Source organism: Oenanthe melanoleuca, chromosome 10, assembly GCF_029582105.1.
Source record: "Oenanthe melanoleuca isolate GR-GAL-2019-014 chromosome 10, OMel1.0, whole genome shotgun sequence".
In the NCBI taxonomy this organism is placed as follows: Eukaryota; Metazoa; Chordata; class Aves; order Passeriformes; family Muscicapidae; genus Oenanthe; species Oenanthe melanoleuca.
The window spans coordinates 19,213,833-19,241,716 of record NC_079344.1 but is presented as its reverse complement, the minus strand read 5'-3'; the positions used below and the strand labels follow the sequence as shown (position 1 = coordinate 19,241,716).

General features: G+C 42.6%; 2 protein-coding genes across 9 annotated transcripts in view; both read right to left on the bottom strand.

Annotated features, from left to right (window-relative positions):
* Positions 1 to 20,337, bottom strand: part of DAPK2 (death associated protein kinase 2) — a 46,622-nt gene extending 26,285 nt beyond the window's left edge. For 2 of the 4 annotated variants that reach the window (XM_056499780.1, XM_056499778.1), the window contains exons 1-2: positions 13,241 to 13,298; positions 6,794 to 6,890 (exon numbers count right to left, since the gene is read on the bottom strand). In XM_056499780.1, the coding sequence (XP_056355755.1) occupies positions 6,794 to 6,855 (62 nt within the window). In that variant the 5' untranslated portion in view covers positions 6,856 to 6,890; positions 13,241 to 13,298. Of the gene's footprint in view, positions 1 to 6,793; positions 6,891 to 12,219; positions 12,394 to 13,240; positions 13,299 to 20,250 lie in introns of those variants that run through there. The other 2 variants (XM_056499779.1, XM_056499781.1) reach the window with 2 other exon arrangements.
* Positions 6,807 to 27,884, bottom strand: part of TBC1D2B (TBC1 domain family member 2B) — a 40,063-nt gene continuing 18,985 nt past the window's right edge. For 3 of the 5 annotated variants that reach the window (XM_056499771.1, XM_056499774.1, XM_056499773.1), the window contains 6 exons: positions 26,754 to 26,947; positions 25,418 to 25,912; positions 24,203 to 24,320; positions 23,393 to 23,578; positions 22,934 to 23,055; positions 16,615 to 20,492 (listed from right to left, as the gene is read on the bottom strand). In XM_056499771.1, coding sequence (XP_056355746.1) covers positions 20,291 to 20,492; positions 22,934 to 23,055; positions 23,393 to 23,578; positions 24,203 to 24,320; positions 25,418 to 25,912; positions 26,754 to 26,947 — 1,317 coding nt within the window. In that variant the 3' untranslated portion in view covers positions 16,615 to 20,290. Of the gene's footprint in view, positions 6,891 to 16,614; positions 20,493 to 22,933; positions 23,056 to 23,392; positions 23,579 to 24,202; positions 24,321 to 25,417; positions 25,913 to 26,753; positions 26,948 to 27,884 lie in introns of those variants that run through there. The other 2 variants (XM_056499772.1, XM_056499775.1) reach the window with 2 other exon arrangements.

Here is a 27,884-nt window from a genome sequence, read left to right as displayed (position 1 = left end):
AAATTACAATAATTTGCAGTACATTTTATTTTTACAGACTTTTTGTTTTAGACTAAACCAGGATTTTGGTACAGCAGAAATTTAACCTAAGCAGTAAATAAATAGGAAGTCAAATAACACAGCATTTATAAAGAAATTAGAGTAGGACTGGGAAGGTCACTGAGGAGAAAGTATCTCACTGCTTCCATAAGGCTTTATGGAATAAAACTAAAAATACAAACCCAAAATCTTCTTCTGTTAAATACTCTGATGGCACCTCTTGTAACTTCATAAAGAGTTTTCAAAATAAACTGTCACAAATGTCACTGTACTTCTGTTTAAGCTTCCGATAAAACTGAATTTTGGTTTACTTGTTTGCTTTTCTTTTCCCTCCAAACAAAATGTAAATGAAGTGGTTACCTCTCCTAAAGCACCTACACAGAATCGAAACTACCAGATGCCAGTTTATAACAGAATGATCCAAAACTTTTTTAAATAGGGCATTTAACAGGAATTTTGCTTGACTACTAAAAAGTATTAGAAAGAAAAAAAATATCAGCTGCAACTTTTAAACATGCTGGCATTTTCACTCGCAGCTTATACTTCACTGATCGTACAGTGCTCTAGAGAACAGTGACTTTGAGGGATAAGTTCCAATATTCCTGAAGGGAAGTGCTGAGCACCTTTGGACATACCCTGTCTCTAATAAAGTCACTGTCTGGCACCTTTCATCCACATCTCACTAAACCCAAACTAAGGTAACAACACACCCAAAGGTGATCTCTGTGTCCAGTGCCAGAAAAGAGGCACAAGGTAGAAGAATAATGACTCTAACTGAAGGATCTGGTTTACTGGAATAAGTAGAGAGCAGCTCACTTGAAATTCAAAGGAAGTTTGATAAATCTAATGTTTCTGAACAGTGCTACGAATTATTACAAGCTATCAGTACAGTAACACAATTAATACCTTAAACACCTTGTGGGGTCCTTAGCCACGAGTCACAAGAAATTGTGCCACCTACTGAACCCTCAACAGCATCTTCTGGAACTGTTCAATGTGTTTGGAAACTTCCCAACCTCCTGTGGCCATCAGTGTGGCCCTTATCAGCTCCTCCTGAAACTAGAGCTGCAGAGTCAGCAGTGAGAGAGCAGGAGCCCAGAAGTTCTGGCTAGTTCCCAACAGCCTGGCAAGCTTTTGGTGCAAGCTGAAGCTTGAGAATAAAATGCATACGATGACAAATCTTCCCTGCTTATCAGACCTGGCTTTCAGTATTGGGTATCAGTGCTCAGAGTGGCAGTGAGCAGAGTGCAGAGCCAGGGAAGGTCACAGCTGACTCATGCTCAGCAGGAGTAGCTGATCTGATGAGCTGTTCCTCTGCATGTGGAGCCTCATCAGGGCAGTGTCCTGGGCATGGAGGTGATGAGCAAAGGTGTGCAAAGGTGCAAATCCACCCAGACACAGCCTGAGAGACACAGACCTGGGAACACATAAATTGTAAGAGCAGAGCAGTATTATGGTCAAACAGTTATGGGATTTTTCTCCTTCACCACGTACCACACGGATAGAAACTACGTTGGCATTTCATTCAAGACTTTAGCAAATTATCTGTAAGGCCAAAACTACAAAGAGTTGCTGAAACTCCCATTTCACTGCTCAGCTATTACAGCAGGTCTTCACTCTGGCTCAAACTGCTGATGTGGATTGTTAAAGATTCACAGATGTCACCTGAGATAAATCAAGCTTGATCATCAGACAATTACCTGTGAACTCTGTTCTGCATCCATGTTAACAATTTGTCCAGTGCTTTGTCATTGTTAGAATTTGAGCTGTGCTATGTTCATTTCATGCGCATTTTTACTCATAAGTAGTATTTTTCATTTTTAAAGTATGGAATTAATACTATACAGAGTATATTTTCTCAGCTTTTGAAATTTCCATCTGCTTTCTACTGCAATGCAAAATGGGAAAAAGTAGTTATATTTTTACAGAAATGGCAAAACAAAGATTGGGATTAATATTCAATGTCTTTTCCCTGGGATTAATATACTGCTTAATACTCAGTGGTTAAATACATTACAAAATTTGAGCTTTGTGAGCACTATCACAGAAGTCATTCATCTCTAATTATTCTCTCAGAGCCAGATATGGACTGAGGAAATACACAGAGATAATTTCCATCATCCAGGTGGATGCTGATGATAGGGAATGTGTGACTTTGTTATGAAGTGAGGCTGAGGCCAGTTCTTCTCTGTACAGAGAGCAGCTCTGTTATTAGAAAAAAGCCAAACAACAAAACCTTCCACTTTCTCTGCACTTTCTGTAACAAATATTTTATTTTGGAAAGAGTTAAGGTAGCATTGAAAACTAATAGGGAAACCTGCTAGAAGTACTAAAAAGAAAAAATTCAAGAACAGTGACTGTATCAGACAGCTGGTAACAATCACTGTGATTGTGACCAAGATGCCAAAACTTAGTCTGTACCAGATGCCAAAACTGTTTCAGCAGAAGATTCACATACATGAAACATGCCTTAGATTCGTAACAAGAAACATTAACAGAAGTGCTGGGTAGTCCTCAGGAATTAAGTTAATCTTTTGCATCAAAAAAAATGACCTGCTTTGTGTGTGTTGTAAAATAAAATAATTGAAAGTTATTCTTCAAAATTTAAAGAACTAATTCAAAGTGCAAACTAATCAAAGGACAGGGTTAAAGCTCATGTCTGAGAAAGCACAGTACTGAGCAAAGTTGGAAAAAAGCATTCCTGGTATGAAGACACTGTATGGTGTGAGTTAAGGGTAACTCTCTCAGCTGCAACTCCAGCTCTCTGTTTAGCAGGGAGAGTCCAACTAGCTGGGGGCCATGACTTTTTTATCCTAGATCTCCAGGTTCCTACCATACAAAGAACACCTGGGTTATCTCTGCTTTTTTTTTTTTCCCTACCTAAATAAATACTTAGTTACACTGTCAGAACAGAGACTTGTGCCAGGCTCCAAGGTCCCATCATCAAAGGTAAAATGCTGCATTTGCTGTTCTTTAAAGCTTCCCCCAGAAAATGGGGTTTCTCTTCTCTCAGAAAGCAGAGCTGATCCTCCACACACAAGCACAGAGAGAGCAGGAGCTCCTAGCTGGAGATGGGGAACTACAGGAGGCATAACAAGTCACTGATGAAAGATGGAGCTTGGCTTCAACCATGAAACCACAGCCCAGGTCAGCAAGGAGAAACTGGAGGCTCAGTTATGCCCAAACTAACCAACAGAAATCACAGTGATTATTTTCTGCATGAAGGCATTGCCTGGCCCAGGAGATGAGGGATGAGCACAGCTCTTAGTTACTGAGACAGACAAGAAACTGGAGTGGCAGACAGGAAGGCAGAGCCCCTTCCCTATGGCAAAAGGACAACAGTGAAGGAGAGGGAGACTTCCATGCCCAGAAATAGCGCCCTGAGGTCTGCCTGCTGTTCTCTGTTAAGTGTGAGTCCTTGCACACTGCAGAGCTGAGACAGGAGCAGGACACTGGCCCAGGACAGTAGTGCCAGCCCACACCACCCTGCAGGAGCACACTTTCTCAATGGCACTGTCACAAAATGCTTTGGGAAAAGCTCCAGGACACTTCACTCCCTACCCTCAGCCCCAAGTTGACATGTAGTAGTGACACTGCCCAGAAGGCACAGATGTCAACAGCTCTCACAGCCTGGCTGGCACCACATTTAGGGAACAGATTAATGGCCCTATGGCACATCCTTTTATAAATCACACTGCACATCTCCAATTCCAGTACCTACCACCACCATCAGTGTTTGCTAGTATAGCTGGAAAGGGCTCCTGCACATTTGCACAATACTCTTTGTTCAGCGAGCCACAGCTACCATCCAAAACACAACAGCTGAAACATTATATTAAATGCTTTGCAGTGAGCTTTATTGCTGCCACTTTCCTGGAAACTATATCCCTAGCTCAGCAGAGCAGTTTTTCTTTCTCTGGGCCTACTCTGCTCTTGATTTAAGACTTTCCATTCTTGATTGTCTCCAGCTGTCACGTCTCTTGCCACAAGATCCAGCAGTTATTTGACCTGCTGCATATTCCCAAGAAGACAAGTTAGTCCTCACTTGTTCACATTTTTTAAGGAGTATTTCCGCTGATTTGGCATTAATGTCCCTGCAAATGGCTTAGGACAGGATCCTCCTCAAAACAGCCTGAATTGTTAAAGATGTATTACTTCTTTATAATGTTGCAATTTGCTAAATTCACTTTAGAAAGTCCTCTTTTTAAGCTTTCTTTCATCTATGGCTAGAGAATCTCAGTCCCCACGGACTTGAAAGTGACTGATACTGTGTTGAGGGAAGCAACACAATTATATATGTGTATTTTAAATATTGCACACATTCAGCATAGGCCATGCTAAACTTCCCAAACAGAGCTACTCTAATGAACAAGTTCATCACCAAATTGTCTCTAATGCCACATGCCTGACAGATTGCTCCCTGTGTGTACACTGTGGAGAAGTTGAGCAACACAGGTTGGAGTAAGATTAATATTTGAACGACTAGGGGAATTTTGGAGCTGAGCACCTGGTCAGAGCAAGCAGCTGCATCCAGGGAAAGCCTGCTCACCTCTCTGCAGAATGGCTTCTCTGCGTCACAGCCCTGCCTTGGCACACTGACAGCTGCACTCACAGCCCCAGGATGGTCTGGTTGTGCAGAGGGTGCTGCAGGGCTCTACTGGAGCTGGGTAGCTCTGCTGTGGTCACCCTCAATGCTGCACTGGGACAGGAAGTGCCTCCTTTCATCACCAGAGCAGAGTTCAGCCTTTGCTTCTGTGGAGGGAGCATCCTTTCCTGAGAGCTGTGCAAAGACTTGCACATCAACAGATGCTGCCTCTGTCAGTGAGATCCTCTGTTTTACCACATGGCTGAATCCCAGCTAGAGCAAACACTAGACCCATGTTAACAACTAGGTTTGTTCTCAGGAAGTGAAAAACTCGATGAGGAGGACAAGAACAGGACAGACTCTTCACAGATGTTGTTTGAAAACATCCATTTTGTGACTTCTGCTGCCAGAATGATAATAAATGAATCCTTTAACCTACCTCTACCTGTCAGTAACTAGCAGCTTGTTGCAAACTGAACTAATAAAAGACATCCACAGGTTCTAAGGGCATCAGCCAGCATTGGAAAAGATCACTGCAATCTGTCCAGCATGTCAACTTCCTTCTAGAAAAGCAAGAGACCATTTGTCACTGGCCCTTAGCAGCAGTTACTGCTCAGAGATAAAGAGCTGTGATGACCCAGCTGACCCTGCTCACTTAACACACAAAATCTGAAAGTGAAAATACCTTGACAAAGACAGTGTGACACTATGCATGCAGCCTGAAGAGGAGGGCTGCTGTGAACACACAAACCTTGAGCAGCCTCTCAGGTTGATTCAAGCAGCAGTGGCCAGCCTTTGCCAGATTGTTTCAACCACACATCCCCTTTAAAAATCCCCATTATCCATCAGCTTAGAGAGTGATGTTCATCATCTCAAAGGATTCCTAAAACCAATTCAGAAACCAAAGCAAAAATAAACTACTCAGTCTCCAGTTTCTCCTTTTAGTAGTTTGACTGTTTAACCTAGGGTTAAAAACCACACCTCTTACATCCTGCATACACACACTGAATTTCTTTACTGCTCACTGTTTTCAGGTTCTCACTGTCAGGCTGAGACTCTCAGTTCTAGGCAGTACTTAAAAGCAAGTAGTTATAGGAAATTTAGTAGTTAAGGCATTCCTGAGAGGGAAGGGAATGGAAAACAAATAAACAACAAAATGTCAACCCCTCTCCCCTTAAAAGACGTCTTCTCAAAACTCTAAATATGAAATAGCTAAGAGTGAAAAAAATAATTCAGCAGGGACACAGCTCAGCTGGTGTTTTAATGGAACTCAATTACTGGCCCTTAAAAAAAGGGTGATGGCACATACAGAGTCATTTATCAAAATCAGCTGCCAGACATTGGGAAAGAAACCAACCTGTATATAGCCCTAATCTTGCCATTTGCATAATAAATGAAAAACATTACAGGTTGTACACAGACTGGAAACTAGCTATCCTCACCTAGAGCACTGTGTGTTTTTCATTGACTTGGGGAGCCAATGCACAAACCCAGCAGTGTTTCAGCAGGTGCTCATGGTTAAGCATGGTAACAGTTGGTAATTACATCTAGAATTAATACCCGGATAAGCCTTTATACATTAAAAGCTATATATATAAAAATTAATACCTGTGGATAAGCCTTTATACATTAAAAGCTATATACAAGCATTAACCAGTCCAGCTGAAGATCTGAGAGGCAAAGCCTTTTGGGAATACAGGCTTATTTTTGCAGGCACATATGAACATGTGATGTCAGTCCTTGGAGCCAACTGGAAAGTGCAGTGCTGTGGAGTGCTGCTAAAAAAGCACCAAGTGAAAGTTCTGTGTCTGTGGTGACAGCAGCATGGCCTCCTGGCTCCCAGCTGGCTCCCAGAACGGCACTTGAACTCCAGTCTAAAGCACGGACACAGGGGACACCTAACTACAATATACAATACAAACATACCTTTTGTTGTCCTAGTTGCAAGAAAAGAAACAGGAAAAACAGTTAGCATATTTAATCTAAAGAAAAAAGCCCCAAAAACTACCAAAAAATCCCATCCAAAGTGCGGGGTCAGTCTCTGTGGAGGTGAGTGTTGGATTGCAGTACACTGTAACTGATTTAGGCTGTCAGGCAGAAGGAAGTACCAAACACCCCAAGTGTCAGCTTTTGGAATCATGTGGTGTCACCAGTGTGACCTGACCTTACCTTCCCAGCTCCTCCCCAATCTCATAAACGTCCTCCACCTTCTGTTGCTTGAAGAAAGCCATTCTTGGTCTTTCATTGATGCTCAAGGATGATGCAACTAGAATATTAATGAGGAATGACATGCATTATATCTTGCAAGAGACTGTCTCAGTAACACACATTTGTGGTATAGGTACTTTGGATCCATTGCAGCTTATTCATGGCCAGAGTTACCACTGATCAATCAAAATAACTAATTCAGCAGCCCCAGCCAAGTAGCGAGGGTTCAAATCTGGAAAGAGATGAGCACCTTGAAGTGAAGGAGATTCTTGGCCCCCACTGATGTGCCTAAGAACACACCTAACTAGGAGCACAGGACACACCAAGAAACACTAATGTGATGAAAGGAAAATTAAATAAAAATTTGACAAAGTTCTGGACAATAAAGGCTTCACACTACACTAATTAGCATTATAGACTCCCTCAGACAGATTCTGAGCCAGGGGGACCAGGAGGCAGAGCTTCCTTTTTCTCAGGTCAGGTACTGGTCCATAAAGCACACAAGACACACACAGAACTGCTGCTGGAAAAACGTGCTGTGATTGCCTCTCCAGAGCTTTCAGCACGTCTTCCATCATGTTTCAAATTAGAACACCAGCAGCATCTGCTGCAGGTGTTACTTTGTGTAACTGTGCAGTTTGTTTTCTGAACACAATCTTTTAAGCTGATAATTTCTGGGAGCTCTGAAAAGACAAGCCTCATACTGGTGCCCTGAAGCATCTGTGCATGATGCTGGGCTGCTTCTGGGTGAGGAGGAGAATTCACATTATTCCTTGGGCTACACCTCCACAGCAATGTGTTATGGTAACAGAGTAGATTTGAGCAGAATAATTGGCCAGTCAGGTCATGACCTATTCATTTTTTCCTGTGGGGATGAACACTGGCATTATGCCCAATAGCCCAAATACCCACTGCTCAGATCAGAACATGTAAAATAGCTGTAAGGCCTCTAGCATGACCATAAAATGTAACTACACTGAGACACAGAGTTATTCTCACACATCTCTACACTCAACAGTGTATCTTGTGAATGCAATGTCCTCTGCTTTATGAATCCCAGATGCTGCCTGCTTCAGTTGCACTGGGGACTTCCAAGTTCTCTATCTCTATACAGCTCCTGCATATTTTTAAATTGCAGTCATTGGCATCCAACTGATGCATATTGTGAAGCATATTTCACATGCAAACAAAGGTCTGTTTTGATCCTTCCAGAATAAGTTCAATTCAGTGTTGCAAGAAGATTCAGCAGACCTATAAAACAGGACTAAGTATCAAAGAGCAATTGCAGTTTTCCTGCCAAACTTAAAGGCACACAGATTGAAGATTTCCCTCCCACAAAAGCAGGTATTGTAAGCAGAAATACGTTGTAAAAATCTAACAATTCCTCAATACACACCCAAGCTGCCATCATTCACTCACCTCAGAAAAAAGACTGGTTGCTTTGTTTGCCCCATCCCCTTTTACAAATCACTGGCTTCTAATACATGGGTGGCATGTTGAGTATCAATTCCTTCCCAAATACGCTCCTTCTATTACGTCAAAGGAACAGAAAGTCTCCTGGTGCTTTTACATAAATATATTTTTAGCTGATATTAGCAAAACCTACATATCAGGAGAAAAATGCTTTGATTGCTTTATGTCAAGCAGAAGAGCTAGGACATCAACACTTACAGCCCCAGCTTCAGCAGTGCCAGAGAAGGAGTGCCAGCTCTGGGGCTGCTGCATTCCTACCAACAAACCTGCTCAAACCTCGGGTTCAAAGCTCTGGAACGGAGACAAATGCGCCTCCCTTGCCCTCCTGTGTGCTTCAGCAACAATGTCTCTTGTCGGGCTACCCAAGGCAAAGGACCGAAACCACACAGCTCCTGACGCTGAAGCCCAGGGTAACCGCCACACAAATAAAATACATTGTAGAAACCAACACTCGCACTGTGGGTTCCTATTTTTCCACTTTGTATCCTGGCTTTGTCCACATTTTCATAGGTGAAGAAGGTGAACTGATCTGTTAACTGTTGCTCAATAATTTCCTCCTCAAAACTATGTCCTTGCCTGGGACGAAAGTATCTATTTTACTTCTTAATGAAAATAAGCAACTCAAATTCCACTTTGTAGGCAAATTACAAAGTGATTTATACAAAGTGAAGAACATTTGAAGTATTCTTCAAGTAACCTTTCATAATCTCACCTAAAGATCACTGACAACTATTGCTCAGAGCTTGAAACTACAGCCAATAAATGCTTTAGTCATGTTTACAAGAATGAGGACATCTCTGAGCTATCTGATCCTTACTAAGTTTATTACTCAAAGCAGAATTTTCTGAACTGTTGGTTGCATTCAGCCTTCACAGACTTCAAAAAGGCAAGCAAAGGATAAAGCCAAGCCTTGCTGAAAACCCCAAACCTTTAGCTCACCCTGAATTGCAAAATTACATTCTGAGCACATGCAAAAGTCAGCTACAGGAAATAAGAGATGCTGCTGAGACTTGACCAAAGATTGCAATCCCCTCAAGCTGACTACTCCCTTCATCAGAGTTCAAGGCACATGATTATAAACAACATTAAACACACCTAAAAAGCCATTGTTTTAAGAAAGAGTTCACTGCTATTCAGAAGAGCAAGTTAAAAAGACTCCTCTGAGAGTGGGAAACCCAGCAGAAATGTCTCTGTGAGCACAGTGACATAATGTTTGATTGACAAGTTCACTCATTTCCCAGCATCCTCCCAAGAACACAGCTGATTCTGCAGGTGCACAGAATCCATACAAAAATAGCAGGAAATTCTCATCCCTTCTGCCCATCTCTTGCACCCATTTCTGCAGAGGTCAAGCAGTCAGGTCAGATCTCCCAGAAAGGAGCCATTCAAGCCCAGAGCCTTGCTCCTGAAGGCTGAAGACAAAACTGCTGCACAGTCCTCAGATCCAGTGGTACCTCTGGTTCCTTGGTGTTTCCCATGTCTGTCACTTCATGTTATCCTGTCCTTTCTCTCATCTCTTTCTCTCTGGCTTTCACCCAACAGTCACATCTAGCAATGCCCAAAATAGATTACACCCTCGATGACCAAAGCAATTGTCACCGGCACAGCACAACAGGGGAAGCCAACAGAAGATGACCTTCACATGCTTAAAATTCATCTGAAATAGAAGTGTCTTCCCAAGCATGAATGTTATCCTTCTCAGACAATATGCCTTCACCTTAGGAAACTAAGGTGATTTCACTTTCAAAGACTTCTTACACTACAAGGTTTTTGTTGGACATCATTTACAAGTACAGAACACAAGTACATCAAAGCAGGAATGAGAGCCTTAATCTTTTTTCCTAGTCAGGTGTTGATTTTTCTTAGGGTGGCCAGTGAAGGCAGGCAGAATTAGAGATGGACAGACACTCATCCAGGACTCAGTCAAAAAAAGTTGTTCAGGATCTGAGGAAAGAGCAACGACCACCTTTGTTTTCCTGACACACATCTTATGCTAACACTTCAGGGGCATGTGCCCAAACAATACCACAGTCCAGTGAGTCAGGACCATTCCCATCACTTAGGATCTGCACCAGGACTCATTAAACCAAGGGTGATGAAGGTACCTGCTCCAGTGAGTTCTGAATCAGGAAAAGGAAAGCTCAGCAAAGGAAATGAGCTGCTGTGTCCTTTTACAGAACATACGATGTCCATTCCTCAACCCTCCTACACCAGGACCACCTTTCCTCAACTTTTCGCTCTGGGATTCCTCACAGTGAGCACTGTAATGTGAAGGCCAGCTTCTACTCAGCATTTACACTGCTGTGTTTCCATAACGATACTCCATAGTACGGCATATGTTTAGTATAAGAACATAACGTTTCACCTTTTACTGCTGTATCCAGCTCTCCTTAACACAGGACAAATACCACAAGGCAGCAAAGCATTGCTTATCCTGTGTGAATGATTTACTGCAGACATAGAGCAGAGCTGTAGCAAACCCAGAAATAGGATAGAGGCCCTGAGATGGCAGTTTCAGGCACCAGAGCATGTCCTGCCTCTTCACATTCTCCCTAAACTCTGCCCTACCCTAAAACAGGATCATATTTACCCTAAGAAGTCACAGCTTCCCATTGTGATCTAAGGCACATATTTACACACACACACACTTTACACCAGTATAATCCCTGGATAAAGATATTCTTATTGCAGTACAGAAGGACCTTTTTAATGCAGCTTGTGCTTGTGCTACAGAAACCCACTCTTCTGCAGAGAGTGACAGAATCCCTCTCAAGAGGAGCAGAAGAAAGTAAGCTCTACTCCTTTCCTCTAATGAGGTTTTCCCTGCACAGGTAAGTTATTAGCTTGTCATTACCAAATTATGTGACAATCAGTGACCAGTCAAACCCATGATAAATGTCCACCCACCACTGAATGAGAGGAGAATAAAGAAATCAGAGGTGAGAACAAAACTGTTGGAGCATTTTCGTTGCCAAGAGCTTGCTTTTTTTTTTTCCCCCTTAGGGCTTCTATCCTCAGGAAACCAGTTTCAAATGACTGAGGTAACAGCTGAATTATCTGACTTTCTCAAGTACACCTGACATGAGCTGAATCACTAAACCCTTTGTCAAACTCAGAAGCATTCCCTGTGGCATGCTTTCATATTACAAAACATTAGTTACACTAAAGCAAAATCCCAAACCCATTAGAACAGACCAAAGTAAAAACTTCCCATGTGAACTATTTTATAATAATGTAAAATGACCAAAACAAATTTAGAATCAAACCCAGACTGTTTTAAGTTAATGATCTGGAAAAAAAAAAAAAACAAACAAAACAAACCAAAAAACCCAAATCCATTAATCAAATTAAAGTAATATTGTCTTCTAGTTTTGGTAAAACTAAATAGATTTTTAAAAGCATTAAAGTATTTTCATCTTTAATTTTCATTACTTTTTTTCACCTTTCTTTATTTCTCTTTTCTTTGATCACACAAGACTAAGCAATTCCAACAGCAAAATACAAAACAAAACAAACAAAAAACAAAACAACAAACAAACAAACAAAAAAAGAAAACCAAAAATAACCAAAGAACCCAAGTGGATTTTACCCTCTGCTTTCAAATAAAGGTAGCACAGTTAAAAGTTCTGTTAATTTCAGCAAACCCTTATTTTCACTGAAACGTCTTCCTGTCACAAAACAAAAGTATCCTAAATTTTTTTCTGCCAGGAAATTGAAACAACTATTACTACGTGTGTGTGTGTGTCTATAAAAAAACACATAAAACACCCAGCGTCTAAGCAATTCAGCCCCATTATAGAATCACTACTCCTGCCACCAACTCTCCAGGGCTGCCTTCCTGACCTCCCAAACGTGCCCTGCAGTAATTACATGCGTGGCGGATGACCCAGCGCTGTATTTGCAAGAACACGTACCGAGCACATTGGCTCTGCAGCTAATCCCAGCTCGCAGCCGAGGCCAGGGCTGGCAGAGCCCGGCGTGCCTGAGCGATGAGAGGGAGAGCACAGCCGGGGCACTCAGGAGAAGCCCGCAATGCCAGGCTCGCTGGCACGGTACGGGCAGAGCCCTGTCCCCGTCCCTGCGGCGCCTTCAGGGATTACTGCCGCACATAGCTCACAGCTGTGCCCCAGAGACAAGGCACCGCTCGCCCCTGCGATCTGTGCTTCTTGCTGATGTTTCAGAAAAGGGTCAGAGTTGAGCTCTTCCCTCACGCATTAAGCAGGGGAACACCGCGATTTTGGTCCTTTTGCAGATCAGCCACAGCAGGAGCAATCGCCACAGGTTTTCACCCTCTAACTCGCATCTTCTTTGTTAACTGTCCTCTACAAGGATGCCGGGCATGCCAAACCAGTCCCCTTCATCGTGCCGTGCTGCTTCGGGCACCGGCCCACTGGCCAGAGAGGAACAGGTGTAAAGAAAGCCAAGTGAAGGTGTTTGAGGGAAAAGGCAGGAAGAAACTTGCGGATAAACGATGGAAGTTGCACAGCACTCGCTGAATGCTATCAGCGAGCTGAGCCTGAACCCCACACCAGCCGTCCCCGATGGCCTGGGACAGGAGCAGCGTCGGACCGAGCAGAGTGTGACAAACACCCTGAGGGGAGTGTGACACCCTCAGCGCGCTTGCGGCCCCGCGGCACTGCCCGGCCGTGTGGGACCTGCCTGGGAATAAAGGACAGCTGCTGGCGGCGGGGCTGCTGCGGGGAGCTGCGGTCTCCGGCTGCGGGCACACACAGAGCCAGCGCAGGCACCGTGAAGAGGCCGAGGGTCCGCACCCTTCCAGCCCCGGGCAGAGAGGCTGCACAGCCCCAGCTCAGCTCCTGAGCACAGGCGAGAGACGGAGCAGGAGCACCGTGAGGGCATAAGAGATGGAGCCGGAGGAGCACGGAGAGGGGAAGCGAGATGGGGAACCTGCTGAAGGGGGCAGCGCTCACTTACCGCGTCCGCTGGGCTGTCTGAGGGCGCAGGGCTGGGCCGGGCCGGGCCGGGCGGAGGCTGGGGGGGCGGGCGGCAGCGGCGGGCGGAGGAGCCGCAGGGCCCTGCCCGCCGCGGGCCCGGAGGGAGCAATGAGGGAGGGCTGAGGGAGCAGTGAGGGAGCGCCCGGCTCCGCCCCGAGGAGAGCTCGGGCCGGCCGCAGTGACAGCGGGACGATCGGCCCGGCAGCAGCAGCACTGTGTGCATGGCAGCGCTGCATTCACAGGCACTGCTGTACCAAACCTTTGCCATCCTGCTTCCCAATGCTGGCTTCATCTTCATCAACAATGACAGTCTTCATCTGTTTACTCTCCTAAAGACATCCCCAAAACTTGAAAAACTAGATTTGCTCTGGCTTTGTCTGGCACACAGTAATTGCAGTAAACGCTTAAGTCTCCTTACATTTCTTCAGGGCAAGTTAATATCCATCATTTGCTAATGAGCAATGATGTGGGATTGTTCACACCTCAAAATAAATGACAAGTGGCAGGTTGCCTTCACTTCCAATCCTCTATGCGATTAAGGTAACACAATGGTAATGGCAAATTATCACACATAAATAAGCAGGACGTTTTCCTTTGCAGTAAGGTGGGAAGACAGATAATTTTAAGAGTGGTTTTATTCTAGGCAAGTACCTAAAGGCAGTGGTTTTTATTATCACAGTTAAAAAGAAACCTGGCTTGTCCTAAGCCAAAAGGACTGAACTGTGCCCCTGATTGCCTGCCCTGGGAGTGGTGCTCACAGCCCACGAGTTCCACCCAGTTCTCCCAACTCCAAAAGGAAAGTGGCTGCATCTGATACTATACAGGGTGGAGGACAGGAAACAGGAGCAATAATAAATGTTTCAAAGGGCAGTGGAAGCATTCAGAACTTTCTCAAAGGGAAATAAAGCTATTTAATTTCTCACCTTTAGCTCTACAATGGGATATGATCACGTGGAAGCCACAGCAATCATACCACAAAATTCTCAGAGCAAAGGGCACAGCAGCAAGGCCACTGCTTTTGTTTGCTCCCAGCTGCAAAGTAGGGAACAAAACACCCTGAGAGGGCTGTAACTGCTTTTCAAACTAGGACAAGCTCTCTCTACACCCGAATAACCTCACTCATAATAAGGGTTTCCAAGAGCAGCAAAGGGAGATTGAATCCCACCCCTGCTGCCAGTCCATAGGGCTTATAAGCCCAAATACAGGCACTGTCTAAGTAGGATGTTGCTCTCTCATGGTTCTGCAGTTATTCACCCCTAAAACACTAACTCAAGACTTCTTTGTAATACCTTTGGATGTAGCTAAGACTTTATGTGCATACAGGGCAAGAACAGAAAACTCAAAGCTGAGCAGTGTTTCAGGTAGGCAGCACCAGCAAACACTGCAGCCATGCGTTTGCCAGCTTACTTTAGAAGTGACAAAGTAGGAAACCCATACCTTATGCACAAAGGGGGAGTTCCAGGATTAAAAACCAGAAAAACACCACCTGCACTCCTTAAAACAGGCACATAGCTTATTTCACAGTTTAATCATCAATCACAGTGCCTGAAGACATCACTGATTCCATTCATCAGCTCAAACATGACATCTTAATGGCAATTCACTGCAAAAACCAGCTGGTTCTGGTTTGCACACACCAGAGGTGCATTGCATTTGAGAGACAAAGGCTCTGTACACATCAAAGGTGCATTGCATTTGAGAGACAAAGGCAGGATGCAGCTGCTCAAGACTGGGGGAATCTTAGTGGGTCAGTCATCTTAATTTAATAGGCATATTCTAGTATCAAATGTTTTAATTAGTGGAGATATTTACTTTTAGTAACTGTTTTTTTAAAAATCCCATTCAGTAATAGTCCGGAGTTTTGCTTTCTAGTCTCGCGCTCTGAAAAGTTGACACTACAAGTGGGCAGCCTTGAACTGTACACAAACATGGCTTTTACAGCAAATCATCACCCTGAAAATACCACTCTGCTAAGTTCTGACTGAACCTTTTACCTTATTTTCCAGGGGGGAAGTTTCCAAGGCAAAGCACACCCTTCCTTTGCATTATCTGAGGGAACATACTTCATGTGTGGGAATTCTTAAAGCTTCAGCACTACATGGCTTCTGCTTTCTGTTGAGGTCAAGGAGCTGCAGATAAGGAAGCTATGTTTAGCACTTGTGAAAATCCCAGAAGAGGAGCACCTGATATCTTGTAACACCAGCAGATTGTGCTCTCTGCATCTCAGAGGCACCCAGAGCACAGAGACTCTGCATGTATTTGGTCTCTGTTCAGAGCAGTCAGCTGTGTTTATCCTAAGTTATGCATTTCTTAGGAACCAGGTTTTTAAGCTACACCAGCCACACTCAAGTCCTTATTGCAATCCCACTGAGAGCAGATGCTTCAAGCTTAGTCCTAAGGACCAAATGGGAGTCTCAGCTGTTCTTTCTAGGCCCCAGCAACTGCTTAGGGCAACACAACCTGCTCAAGCTGAACATGCCAAGTATCCAAGTGAGGACATAGCTCCCCATGCACTCTCTTAACACAATTTTGTTTATTTCTCCGACTTAAAATTTTCAGTATACAGGACACAAGGTCCTTAGGCCATAGTCGTGTTCTGCCTCAGCTGCTGATCTCTATCCTGTTTTGCAACCCCTTTGAACAGATTTCCAGCTGTGCCAATATCTACTCCTGTAATAGCTTGCCATTCTGTAGCAGAGCCAGGGGACAAGAACTGTGCACTATTCACCTCGGTTATGAAAGATATGCTTGGATATGCAGTTACTGTCATATGCTAACTCTTATTTTTTCCTCCCTTACATTTAGTTATTAAATTACATATCTGAAGTAGCTGAGGTATTCAAACCTCTTTAAGGGAATCAAGCAATTCCAAAATGCAAAATTCATATCTGAAACACAGATATTGAGACTTGATTTCCAAATTATTTGAGTACTTGGTTAAATTTTGAAAACAGCTGAAATTATTTATTTGACTATAAAAAAACTGTGTCAGACCATTGGTACCAAGCCTCCTAAAGAAGCTTCTGGAGTGTCAAGAGATACCATACAAATGTGTTTCCCAGAAAGTGTGTGAACTCAGGAAACTCCTGTGAACCCTCATGCAAATTTTGTCTCCTCCCTCCTTCTCCCCAGAAACGAAGGGCACCAATGACGATTTACGCAGTCAGCATCACCAGCATGTAACATGTCTATGGCTTACATCTTCATGCTCCAAAGCCAAATTTACATCTGTATGTTACTTTACAGAGATTCTCTCAGACCTCATTATCAGACAAAAATATGAGTCTACCACTGGCTTCTTCTGATGAGACCTGCAGATATTTCCATCTGTTATGGAAAAAAAAAATAACCAGAGCAAAGTAATAAACAATTTATTTTTTCATTAAACAATCTTTATGAAGATAACATCACTTATGTTTGTGATTCAAATTTCTTGCACCACATATTGCTGATTTTTAACATGGCGCTTAAGGGAACAGTCACTTAAACAGCTACACAATTTCATTAAATTAAACAATTTGCCATTTCTCAGTTATGTGTCTGAACATACAACTTGTCAAATTTAAGACCATTCATTCATCTATGATGTTTTATAAGGAAGAAAAAAAAAAATCTTTCCCTTTCTGCTGAAATATCTTACCATGTTTACAAACACTGAGGGGAAGAGGAGAATCTCTCACAGAAGACACCAAAAGGGCAGCAGAAAAATCCTTTTTATTGATTACATATCTAGTAAAAAGAACACCACCAAACACTGTGATAACACTGGACAATAACACTGCCTGTACACGTGTACAGGTCAAGCTGAAACGCTGTGCAGTTCTAATAGCTAGAGGTGTAGTGCACCAATTGTTTGACTGTTTAACAGAAGATAATAGACCCTTTTAAACAACTAAGGAAAAGTTTCACCAGGAAGCCATGCACACATGAATAGAGATGGAGGAATATCCTGCACGATGCAACTTGGTGGTGTGGGTTACATCACATCTTCTGGGAACCACACATGAGCAACTCTGCACGTTACGAGCAAGGCTTGAAGTTAGAATATCGTCCTGGCAGCTGTTATGTGCATAAAAAGGTCAGCTGCCAGTCTGGCTGGCATGGATGGTCAACCTCATGCACCACTGCAGCAGTTCCCACACAAACACAAATTCCTGGGCTCCGTGCAGGTCAGCTTTGGGAGGCCACTGAGGCACACTGTGTTTTGGTCTGGCTTCAACAGGATTGAATACTGCCAGTGCATCCTGCTTGTCCCTAAGGAGTCACTGCTCCCCAAGGGAACCAGATTTAAGCACCACTAGAAAACTAAGTCACACAAGGACATTTGCAACAGCAAGCAAAGCAAGCTCCCCTGATGTTACTTCCTGCTTATTTTTGTTTCACAGAGACTTCTAGTGGCCAGAGGTGAGAAGACAGCCATTTTTTGACCTTTTAGCTCATCACCAAATCGGTAACAAAGCTTAACAAAATGAAGCAGAGAACAGCTTGCAGAGAACTTGAGCATAACAGCATCAACTCATTTCATATCTGCAAGCTGACAAAATAACCAGAGACAGCACAACTTGCACAGGGTTCCTAACGTTCATGGGTAAGTCACATCATGGCAGAACAAACAGCTACTTAATTTTACTGTACAACTGGAAACAACTTCATGGAATGAAAAACAGCAACACATGCACACACGAACTGAACCATCAGCACAACTCCAACAAAAACGCTCCTGTTTTATCTTCACAACCCAAACACTTCAATGGAATCAAGTCTGAAAACATCTCCTGAAGTCACAGGACTAGTTCATGGTGAAGACTCAAAGCCAAAGAAAAATGGATTGTAGGAATAGGGTAGGTACAGGTATATAAACTCTTCACCTTACTATTCCACTTGTGGTCACAAAGGAAGAAGATCTTCACCTTAAAAAAAAATCATTTAACACTTGACAACAACATTAAAACAAACATACTAACAAAAAGCCTACATTACATACTGATTTAGAGACCAGCTCTTTCAAAACCAAGACAGCATAACTAGAAAAGTCAAAAACTTGGTCCCATTTTTGTATTCAAATACTGATTGTAAGTAGAAAAGGAATACAGTACATGCAATAATATCAAAACCCTGCCCTCCAGTACACCACCAGATGTAACTAGGGAATTGGAAAAAATCCCCAGCTACTGCCTACCTCAGACAAGGTAGGGGTCATTTTAAAAGACTAGTAATGTATAAATCAAGATGATCACACCATCAGTCCCTCATTGGCAAGGATTTGCTGGCTAGGTAAAAATCGTGTCATACAGGAAGTACAAATTTTATATCAAAAGTAATCCTCTAAGTTACAACTTCACCTCTGATTAAATAGTTCCCTTACATATAAACTAACTTATAACATGCTTACTTGAAGAAGGCTACAACTACATCACCTAAAATAAAATGTTTTAAAAAGTGCTGTGAAACAGAAGAAGGATTTCTCTCTGCATACACTTAAGTTGACAAAAACATATGATTATACTCAAAGTACTACTACTTCTAGAAAAGCAAAACAAAACACATAAAATACAAGCTTGATGCACTTGACTCTTCCCAATGATGAATTTTGGTTTTTGCCAATTCACCACTTCCCCAGAGCTTAATGATTTGCTGCCTGGAATTTGAATCCTAGTTTTATCATGACATATTAGAGTCAATCCAACATTCTGAAGATCCAGCAGCTCAAGAATAAACATTGCAAAAGTCCAGAGAATAGCCAGCAAGAAAGAAACCCTCCTTCTCCTCAGAAGGATTTCTGAGCACTGCTAGCCACCAAATGAGAGAAGATGGTCCCCAGTCCCACTTCCACAGAAGGAACATGACAGCCCAAATGTTGCTCCTACAGCTGTCCTGCAGGAAGTGCATCCAACTCTCACAGTAAAGCTGAGTACATTAGAAGAATATTGCATTTTTTTCTGTTGGAAAAGGATCTTCAGCTCACATGTGCACGTTGTGACCTTTAGGTTCCTTTGATTGATTGGCAAGTATTTGTTTTATGAACCCAGTCACTACTACTATTGTACAATAGTTCTACAATCATGCAGTAAGAAGGCTGTGTTTCTTCTTAAAGAGCAAGACTTTACCTTAGGTCCTAATGAAGAAGCATTAAAAGAAAAAACAACAAAATAACCAAACCAAAAACAAAAAAACCCCTCACAAATACAAGAAACCAAAACAAACTTCCAACAAATACACAAGAAATCGGCTCCTAAAGCATAGTACTCCTGTGACAAGGTCCATTCTTCCATAATATCTGGAATTTGGTTGTGGCCTTTTTGAACCATTGCAATCAAAAAAGTGAATACAAATAAAATTGATTAAAGAGAGTTTGATCTATAAACCCCTTTGCATTAATGAGACTATCAACACAGCTGCCCTGAAAAGTAGAAATGATGTCTGCTATCACTGTTTCATACACACTCAACAGTCAGTGACAAAACCAGGTACTTATTTTACCTTTACTTTAGAGTACATAAATTCAAGCGCTCTGTTTGGTGACCCATTGCATGACACTTCAGGAAAAGACAAAGGAATCTTCATCCCATACTTTTCTGGTTAGTGACCTCAAGAACGGCTAGATTGAGTCAACCTGAATCCAAGAAATATGATGTCCTCTCACATTGAGCCTGCACTACAAAAAACATGATTACATCACAAAACCCCTAAACTCAGAATGGCAATGAATGTAACAGAGCATGGACTTTTACTATTGTTCCACATCCAGGCATTAATGATGCATTTTAGGAAAACAACTGTCAATTCAGCTTACTGACTAAACTGAGACAGATATTACGTGCTCTACAAACAATTCCATGAACATAAATGTAAACAGAAGCGTTTGGCCTCCATACAAAGTGGTATTTCTAAAAGTGCTGGGACTTGGAAATCTGTCCTGCATATTTCCAAAAGCAAGGAGTTTACATTCCATTTGACAGGATTAGGAAGGTGTTTTGGAGGTGAACTCACTTTGGTCAGGAACCCACAGAACAGTTTCTATGAGGCAGTTTCAGCTGTCCTCCTCATCATCACTGATCAGGTCCCTTTTCTCCTGAGCCACGCAGGTGTCCCTCTCACGCAGGAAGTCCTCGCGGATGGCCTCCAGCTCCGTCAGCTCCAGCCGCACCTTCTCCAGGTGACAGGCTCTGCGGTTCCGGATCTGCCGTAAGGGAAAAGGGTTCAGGTCTCCAAAAGCAATAGCAGTCAGTTTCCTGCAAGATTACACAATGGTAGAGAAAATAATTCATATTTGGCAGGCTTTTCAATCAGTGTTAAACCTCATCCACATCCACTTTTATCATATGTCACACATCTCTGGTCTCTTTCACACTTGATAGATCTCAGATGTTATCAGTATTTCAAGAAATTTCTATAAAGCATTCAGGCTTAAGGTTATTTCATGTGATCAGCTCAAGAGTTCCCCAATCCCCCTGTAACCTCTGTTACAGAGATCATGGCCTTGAAACACTGAGCACATGGCATATGCTGGGTCATCAGAAGCTCCACTGAAGACCGGGCACATCCAGTTACCCATTCCAGATGGGATAACTGCCCCCATGGAACCCCGTTCCAGATGGGATAACCACCCCCATGGAATCTCCTGCAGCTCCTTCAATCCCCAACACCCAGCTCTCCAGTTAACCAACACATCCTGACAACGAAGAGACCAGATGAACCCAAGGAAAACACAGAATACGGCCAAGCCAAAGTTTCCAACACAGCAGGAACGCTCTGGGGTTTTGCTGGCTGGACCACAGAGATGTCTGGGCCAGTGTCAAGCCAAACTTGTCACCATAGAGGATCCAGCCCCCTTCCAGAGTCACACTACATCATTCCATCTTGCAGTCTCAGCAAAGCCAGCAGCTGGTCAGTCTAACCAGGTCAAAAAGACTGCATCCAACCACATCATTATTGCTGATCTAAACCCAAAAACATCTCTTTGTTTACTAAGGTAAAAAGGGAAACTGGAACATTTAATTTATTATATTTGAATTATCAGAAATAAATATTAAGAAAACTTCTTTGGACAGTTTATTTCATGGTAGGTTTGCATTTTTGAGTGATCAAGGAATGATTTCCTGCCATTTCTACACAGGACATATTCCAGTAGCTTCTCCTCCTGTGTACAACATGCCATGGCTCTGCAGAAAAACCCAGCCATGACATCTTGTAACCAGAATATAATTATAATTATGCACCTGTCTGTAGAGACCTCTCTTACTACAGTGCTTGAACTTAGAAACTCTGTGCAGAATGATTTTAACCCATTCAGAACATCTATGAATTCTATACAAATAAATACTTCTGAATTTTTCTTCTACAACAGGTTCAGTTTTTGTCCATATCAAGAAAGACCTCATTCTATGTGCTTTTGTGCTGCTCAAATGTTGATGATGTAAAGCTTGTACAAACATGGCAGAATGAGAAACCAGGCAGCTTGAAACCTGCCCTGTCAGTCCTAGTAGGCAAGTCCATATTCCCTAACTGGCACTGCACTGCTTCCATTCTTAAAACCCCAAGAGGCAGAGATTTACAGAGCAGTAGAGAGCATATCTGTATTGCAAAAATCTTTGATGCACTGAATTCTATCCTCACTTCAACTCCCCATCTCCCAAAGATTCCTAATTAGTACATCTTGTTAACACCAAATTCAGCAATTTTAGAAGTCTTTAAACTAGGTTATTTCAGCACCAGAAAGATTAGACAGGAGAATCAAGACATCATTTCTGTAAGTGGAAAAGGAATGGAAAGCCAAATCTTCACCTCTGATTAAGTATCAAAATGTCATTTGAATTAGGTAAGAAAAAAAAAATTCTCTCTCTGCATCAATCCCAGCAATCCCTTTCAAGCACAAGATTATTCAGCTTTAACTTCTCTCCAGTCAAAACTGAAACACAAGAAATAAAAATAAAGCTCTGCAGCAGAAGTCAAAGTATAAGCGGAGTTTATTATGTTAAAAAGAAACCTCTCAGAATTCAATATACAATTTTGCTCTAAATTGAAAATTAGCGAGCTTCAACTGATGTGCAGAACATTTTCAGACATACATGAAATTTCTTTTTCAAGATTAATCTGCTGCTCTACAGTCTTGAAATCAGGGATCTAACAACCCTAACTTCTAAACTGTAAGTGCTATGCAAGGACTGAAGACCAGAAGGAGGCTCTAATTTATATTTATTCTTGTATTTATTCTCTGCTGCCAAGTAGATCTTAAAGCCAGCTGGAACAACGTGGCAGGAGCCTGTGCATTAACCATGCATAGGACTCTAAGCAGCAGGGGACATGACTCACATCTTTAATGCCTGAACCAGGATGTACTTTTATTTATCATAAAACATTTTACTAACAAGTTACATCTGCAATGCAGAAGGAAACTTCATCTGTGGTTGAAGTTCTGCCATGCTGTGACCATGATACAACAACCTACACAAGGCAATCTCTTTCACACACAAAAATTATCATTTAAGCCTTTATCACTCGACTTGTCTCTGCTAGATAAAAGTGCTCATGACCAATCCTAGAAGTTGATTACATCTCTAGTTGCTTTACATCTGACTTAGGATCTAGATGGAAACACCACACAGCCACAAGACAGACATGTCCCATGGCCCACTGCAAGCCCTTCAGTAGCACCCCAGTGTGGGTCACCCACCTGGCATCGAGGATGGTGCGTGTGAAATAGCGAAGGTACTTGAAAATAGACATGGAATCCTGCAGCTTTAGGATTTCCTCTTCTTTGTATTTGAAGAGTGCCAGGGCAAACCGAAATATTACCTGACAAAAACACATCCAACATTTGGTACTTTGTAAGTACAGAACACACCAAGCCATCATCATTCTAATAAACTCCAACAAGAATTCCTCACGCACAGGCTGCACTTGAGCCCTCTGATCACATCTCCCTCTCTCTTCCCTGCCCCAGCCCCTATTTCCAAAAGCTGGAAAATATTTTCAGTGATTATTTATGCACAGTTCCTCCCTTGTTTTTTTCCGACCAGTCATTTTAACTGACAGGAGTTTTGCAAAACACCCTTCCTTTAACCCCACACTCAGTAACATCACAGTACTTTGATCAGGTAACAAATGAACAAACTCAGCACATTCAGCTCACCTTTGGTCCCTCATAGAGGAAGGAGTCCCAAATTTTAAAAAGGATGTCACTAACCACACTGTCCACAAAAACCACAAGAAACCAGTTGAAAGTGATGAGAGTATAATCAACTTTATATTGTTCAAAATGAGCCTGCAGTCGTGGAAGTTTCTCACTCATTAAATCTTTAAACACTCGCTGATCAACCTAAAGAGAACAGGGTGTTATTGCTCCAAATTTCCAGCACATCTCTCAGAGCAAGGCTGTTACCCATCTCTAAGTGCAAGTGTTCCCAGAGGTAACCAGGAACTCTGTCTAGCTCACACTTCCAAGCTGGATCCACCCAAAGCACACACAGCTGCCCCACTGCACATGGCCCTTGTCTGCTTCTTCTGAACCCAGCCCTAGTTTCACAGGGCTCCTCACACAGGTGAAGTGTGCCTAGCACTGCTCACCAGAGCTGCCTGGGAGCAGAGAATGTGCTGGGCAAACACCTAGCTGGAGCAGGCAGCCCGGACCAGAGCATCACCTGGCAGCAGGAATGCTGCACTGGCTACAGCCCATGCATTGCCACCCTGCCCTCACCCAGAGCCCAGCACTACCATGCCCAAAAATGTGAGGAAAGGAACAGTAACACAGCTCAGGGCTCTGAAGCTGTCAATGAGAAAGGGGTTAAGGACTGCAGCTTCAAGCAGGACCCTGAAGAATTCTCTCACTGTTAGAGTCCTTTTCCAAAGGACTGGTGCCTGAACCCACCCCTGCCAGCGCCACTCCCAGCCCCTTCCAAAGAGGCATTGACAGGACCAAGTTTTATCCCAGCAGAGCACATACCTGGGATCCCAGCAGTGTCTTAGTATAATAGTCACGAGGCATGAAAACTTCCACTATTGCTACTAGACACCAAAAAGCATCTTCCTGTTCCAAGTATAGAAGTGCAATTGCTACCAACCTAAAAACAGGGTTTGTTTGGAGGAGAAGATTATTATAGTAACACAGACTATATTAAGAACCATTACAGTAAAGTGTTTGTTTCTGTTCAGCAGAGATAAATGAACTAACAGCAGAGCACTGAACAGCAAAACTTAATGAAGTTTAAGATGGGGCAAAGCCACGCCTTCACAGCCACACCAAGTGTTTGTATTCAGCTGAATAGGAACAAAGAAAAAGGCAAAAACTTGCTCTAAGAATTTTTCGAAGTGTTGGTATTGAGATTTTAAGAGCTCTCTAAACAGAATCTAGTTTAGAAAGGAGATGTTTATTTTAAGGGTGTTAGGTGGGGATTTCCACATCACCACTACTGCTGTCAGCACCATCTCACCACCTCTACTGCATCACTCACTGATTCTATCCTACTGCTTCTGTGTGCTACTCAAATGTCAAAGCAGCTCTAAGCTCATAAGCCTGTTCTAGTACATGAAATAGGGCACAAGTGGACATTATAGACACACAGCATTATATCACAGGGGTGAGACAGGGTGTTAGAACAACACACCTGCTTCAAGCAGCCCCTTCTTTTATTACACATCTCCAAGTAGCAAAGCTATACCGGCAAAGGCGAATTGCAACTTTCTCAGCATTGTAACACAAGAATCCCCTTTAAATTCAGCAATTCAGACTGAAGACAGTGGAAAATGCTGAAAATTGTTGTCTTAACAGTACAAAAAAAGCTTTCAAGCAATTTTTTCTGCTTGTTTTAAAACAAGAAAAAAACCTAACAAATTCTTGCACAAAAAAGCAACACAATCCCCTACAACTGACGTGAAGTCAATGTAAAACTACATTCAAGTAGCTCATTTCTTATGAGTTAAATCCAGTTCCAGTTTTGATGCCAAGCTGATTTTACAAAATGCATTATCCAGGTCAACTGCTTGTTTCATTGGTTTAAAAAATGTGATAGTTATTTGTTTATTAAAAATTACGAGCATACAGCCCACAAGGCAAACTGCTGTTGGAAATCATGCTGCTATACATGTGATTTGAAAGGCTCACTAAGTATTTAGTCATAATAACTGTATAGTTATTACCCATTATTAGCAGAAATCTTACCTGTTGAGCCCTTGGCAATATCCTATATCAGGATTTCTCCAGGAAAATGCCAGCAGCACATTTCGCAGTTTCTGGATCCCTTCGGACGTTGGGGATGAGTAATGTTTGTTGTTTGGCAAAGTCCTCAAGAGATCCAGCTCGATCTGCTTAGATGCAGGATTTGGTTTTTCTAGAGCTTTCTGAAGCAAGGTTTGGAAGTAGCCAGGAATGGCACTGTCCTTGAACTTTTTCACATGGAGATTGACACACCATCTCCACACCTTGGAACGGTGCTCATGTGGAATTCCAGAGCGAATGAGGTTCTTCAGCTCCACACAGCGTATCATCTCTCTGTTCATTGTGCTTGCAAGGTAGTTCTCCCATTTCACCCCTGTGGAGATCTCTCGATTCTCACTGAGTGAAAGTGACCTCAAGTCCAAAGCTCGTGATTTTGCTACAAGTTTCTCCTCATCATCATCCTCTGGGACGGTCTGAAAGCCATAGATATCATATTCACTGAAATGGAAAGGAAGAAAAAAGGTGTTAAAAATATGACAAGTAGCCCTGAAACTCTCAAGTTCCCACCATAAAGTTACCTCAAAGCCACTCTCCATAGCTCTCAAGTTCTTCTCATTAAACATTTTTCTGAAGTATACTCTTTAACAATTACTTGTACAAATTCCATATACAACAGACTTGGTGCCCATGTTCCTGTATATTATTCCACAAATTAAGCAATTTATTTAACAATGTGGTTGAGTTGGGATGCACCCATGTCCTCAGCATCTCACCTTCAGCAGCTGCAGGGCAACAGCTTGGTCTAAGTTTGATACTGTATCTCAGTGAATGAAAAAATTCCCCATGTGACCAGCCACACTCCCACCAGAGACTGTCAGGCTTCCCTGGCAGAGTTTCAGGCTCCATAAAACATTCATTCAAGGCACAGAAACACAGACACCGCCCCTCAACACAGCAATCCGGGGGCTTTTATTCCCTCTCAGGCCAAGACTGAGTCTGGCCAAGTCTGGCTCCTCTCCCAGTCCCTGACCTGGCTGGCATCACCAGGCCTGGTGCCCTTTATTGTATAAACAATGGGCAGTTCACTGCCCTTATCTTCCAGATCAGACCACACAGAGCTCAAATTTGCATCTCCATCTGCACCAGATGTATTCCCCAACACAACTGTATTTATTTATACAGCCAAAAGGTTTTCATGGCCATTCCCTCATTAAAAAGTGAAATACAGTATGTAACCCAAACCTGCAAATACATTCCCACTGTCTGTTTTCCAGTGCTACAAAAGAGCCCACTGGCCAGGACACACACACACACATTTAATTCAATAGGACCAAACTACCTGACTAGGTGGGGTTTGAAAAATGCTTGTTCTGGTTGTTCACTGGGTTCCACTTTCAAGGCATCTTCCAGTAACTGTGTGATGACCTCACGAGCAGGACTTTGATCCTCAGAACAAACAGGAGTTTTCATTTCTTGAAGCAAGATCAAGTATTTACTTTCAATCTGGCAGAGTTTGGCTTCTAAGCTGGTATACTGCAGAAAACAATATATGATATAAACCTTCAGACACTAACTTTGTACCACACTTCTTTTAAAACCTGGCTCAATGCAATTCTATTGGTTTGCTGCTTGGAAACACCTAAGTCAAGACCAGCCAGGTTAACTTTCCCATTTTTGTAACACCAGGGAACATAAGGCAGCATAGCAGACCAGATGTTTTCTACCACGTTGATTTTTTGCATATGGAAAAATCTGAGCAAACTAATTATCACTGCATTGTATGAAATACCCTAAAAGAACAAAATGGTTGCATTGTAGTAGCTTTAATCTGTGCATGTTTGAACAAGAACAACTAAAGTGGCACACGAGCTAGGTAATAGCATGGAAGAACTGTAAACACACACCTCTGTGCCAAAAATACAGCTCTGAAGCCCGGCCACTGAGTGCATGGCTTCCAAAAAAACCAAAAGCAAAGCCCACCAAACCACAACTACAGGTATCTAACCTTAGTTATAAATGAGTGCATTTCCCCTAACCCAAAGCACTGGAAATCTTTACTATTTACCTGCAAAACCTCTGCACTCAAATTCACCCAGACAGAAATTACATTCTCCATACCACAGTCATCCTTCATGCTCAGGAACAAAGCTCTACTCAGTCCTATCAAATCCTTACAGATCCCTGCCACTGACCTTAAAACAAAATAATTGTAGCCTTCATTCTGAGGAAAAAATGTTTGCAGACATGAACATTCCTTTGTTCAGAAGTTATCAAAATGTTCCACCGGGTCACACAATTTTAAAAGCACTTACTTCTTTCAAGAATCCATTCAGAAAGATTGGTCTATAAGGACTGAGAGGGCTTTTTTAAAAATCATATTTAATACATTTCATATTTGATATACTGAAATTGTTCCATTTCCTGGGTAGATTTACAGCTAAAGTATGGAAAACTGCTTTAGACATCACCA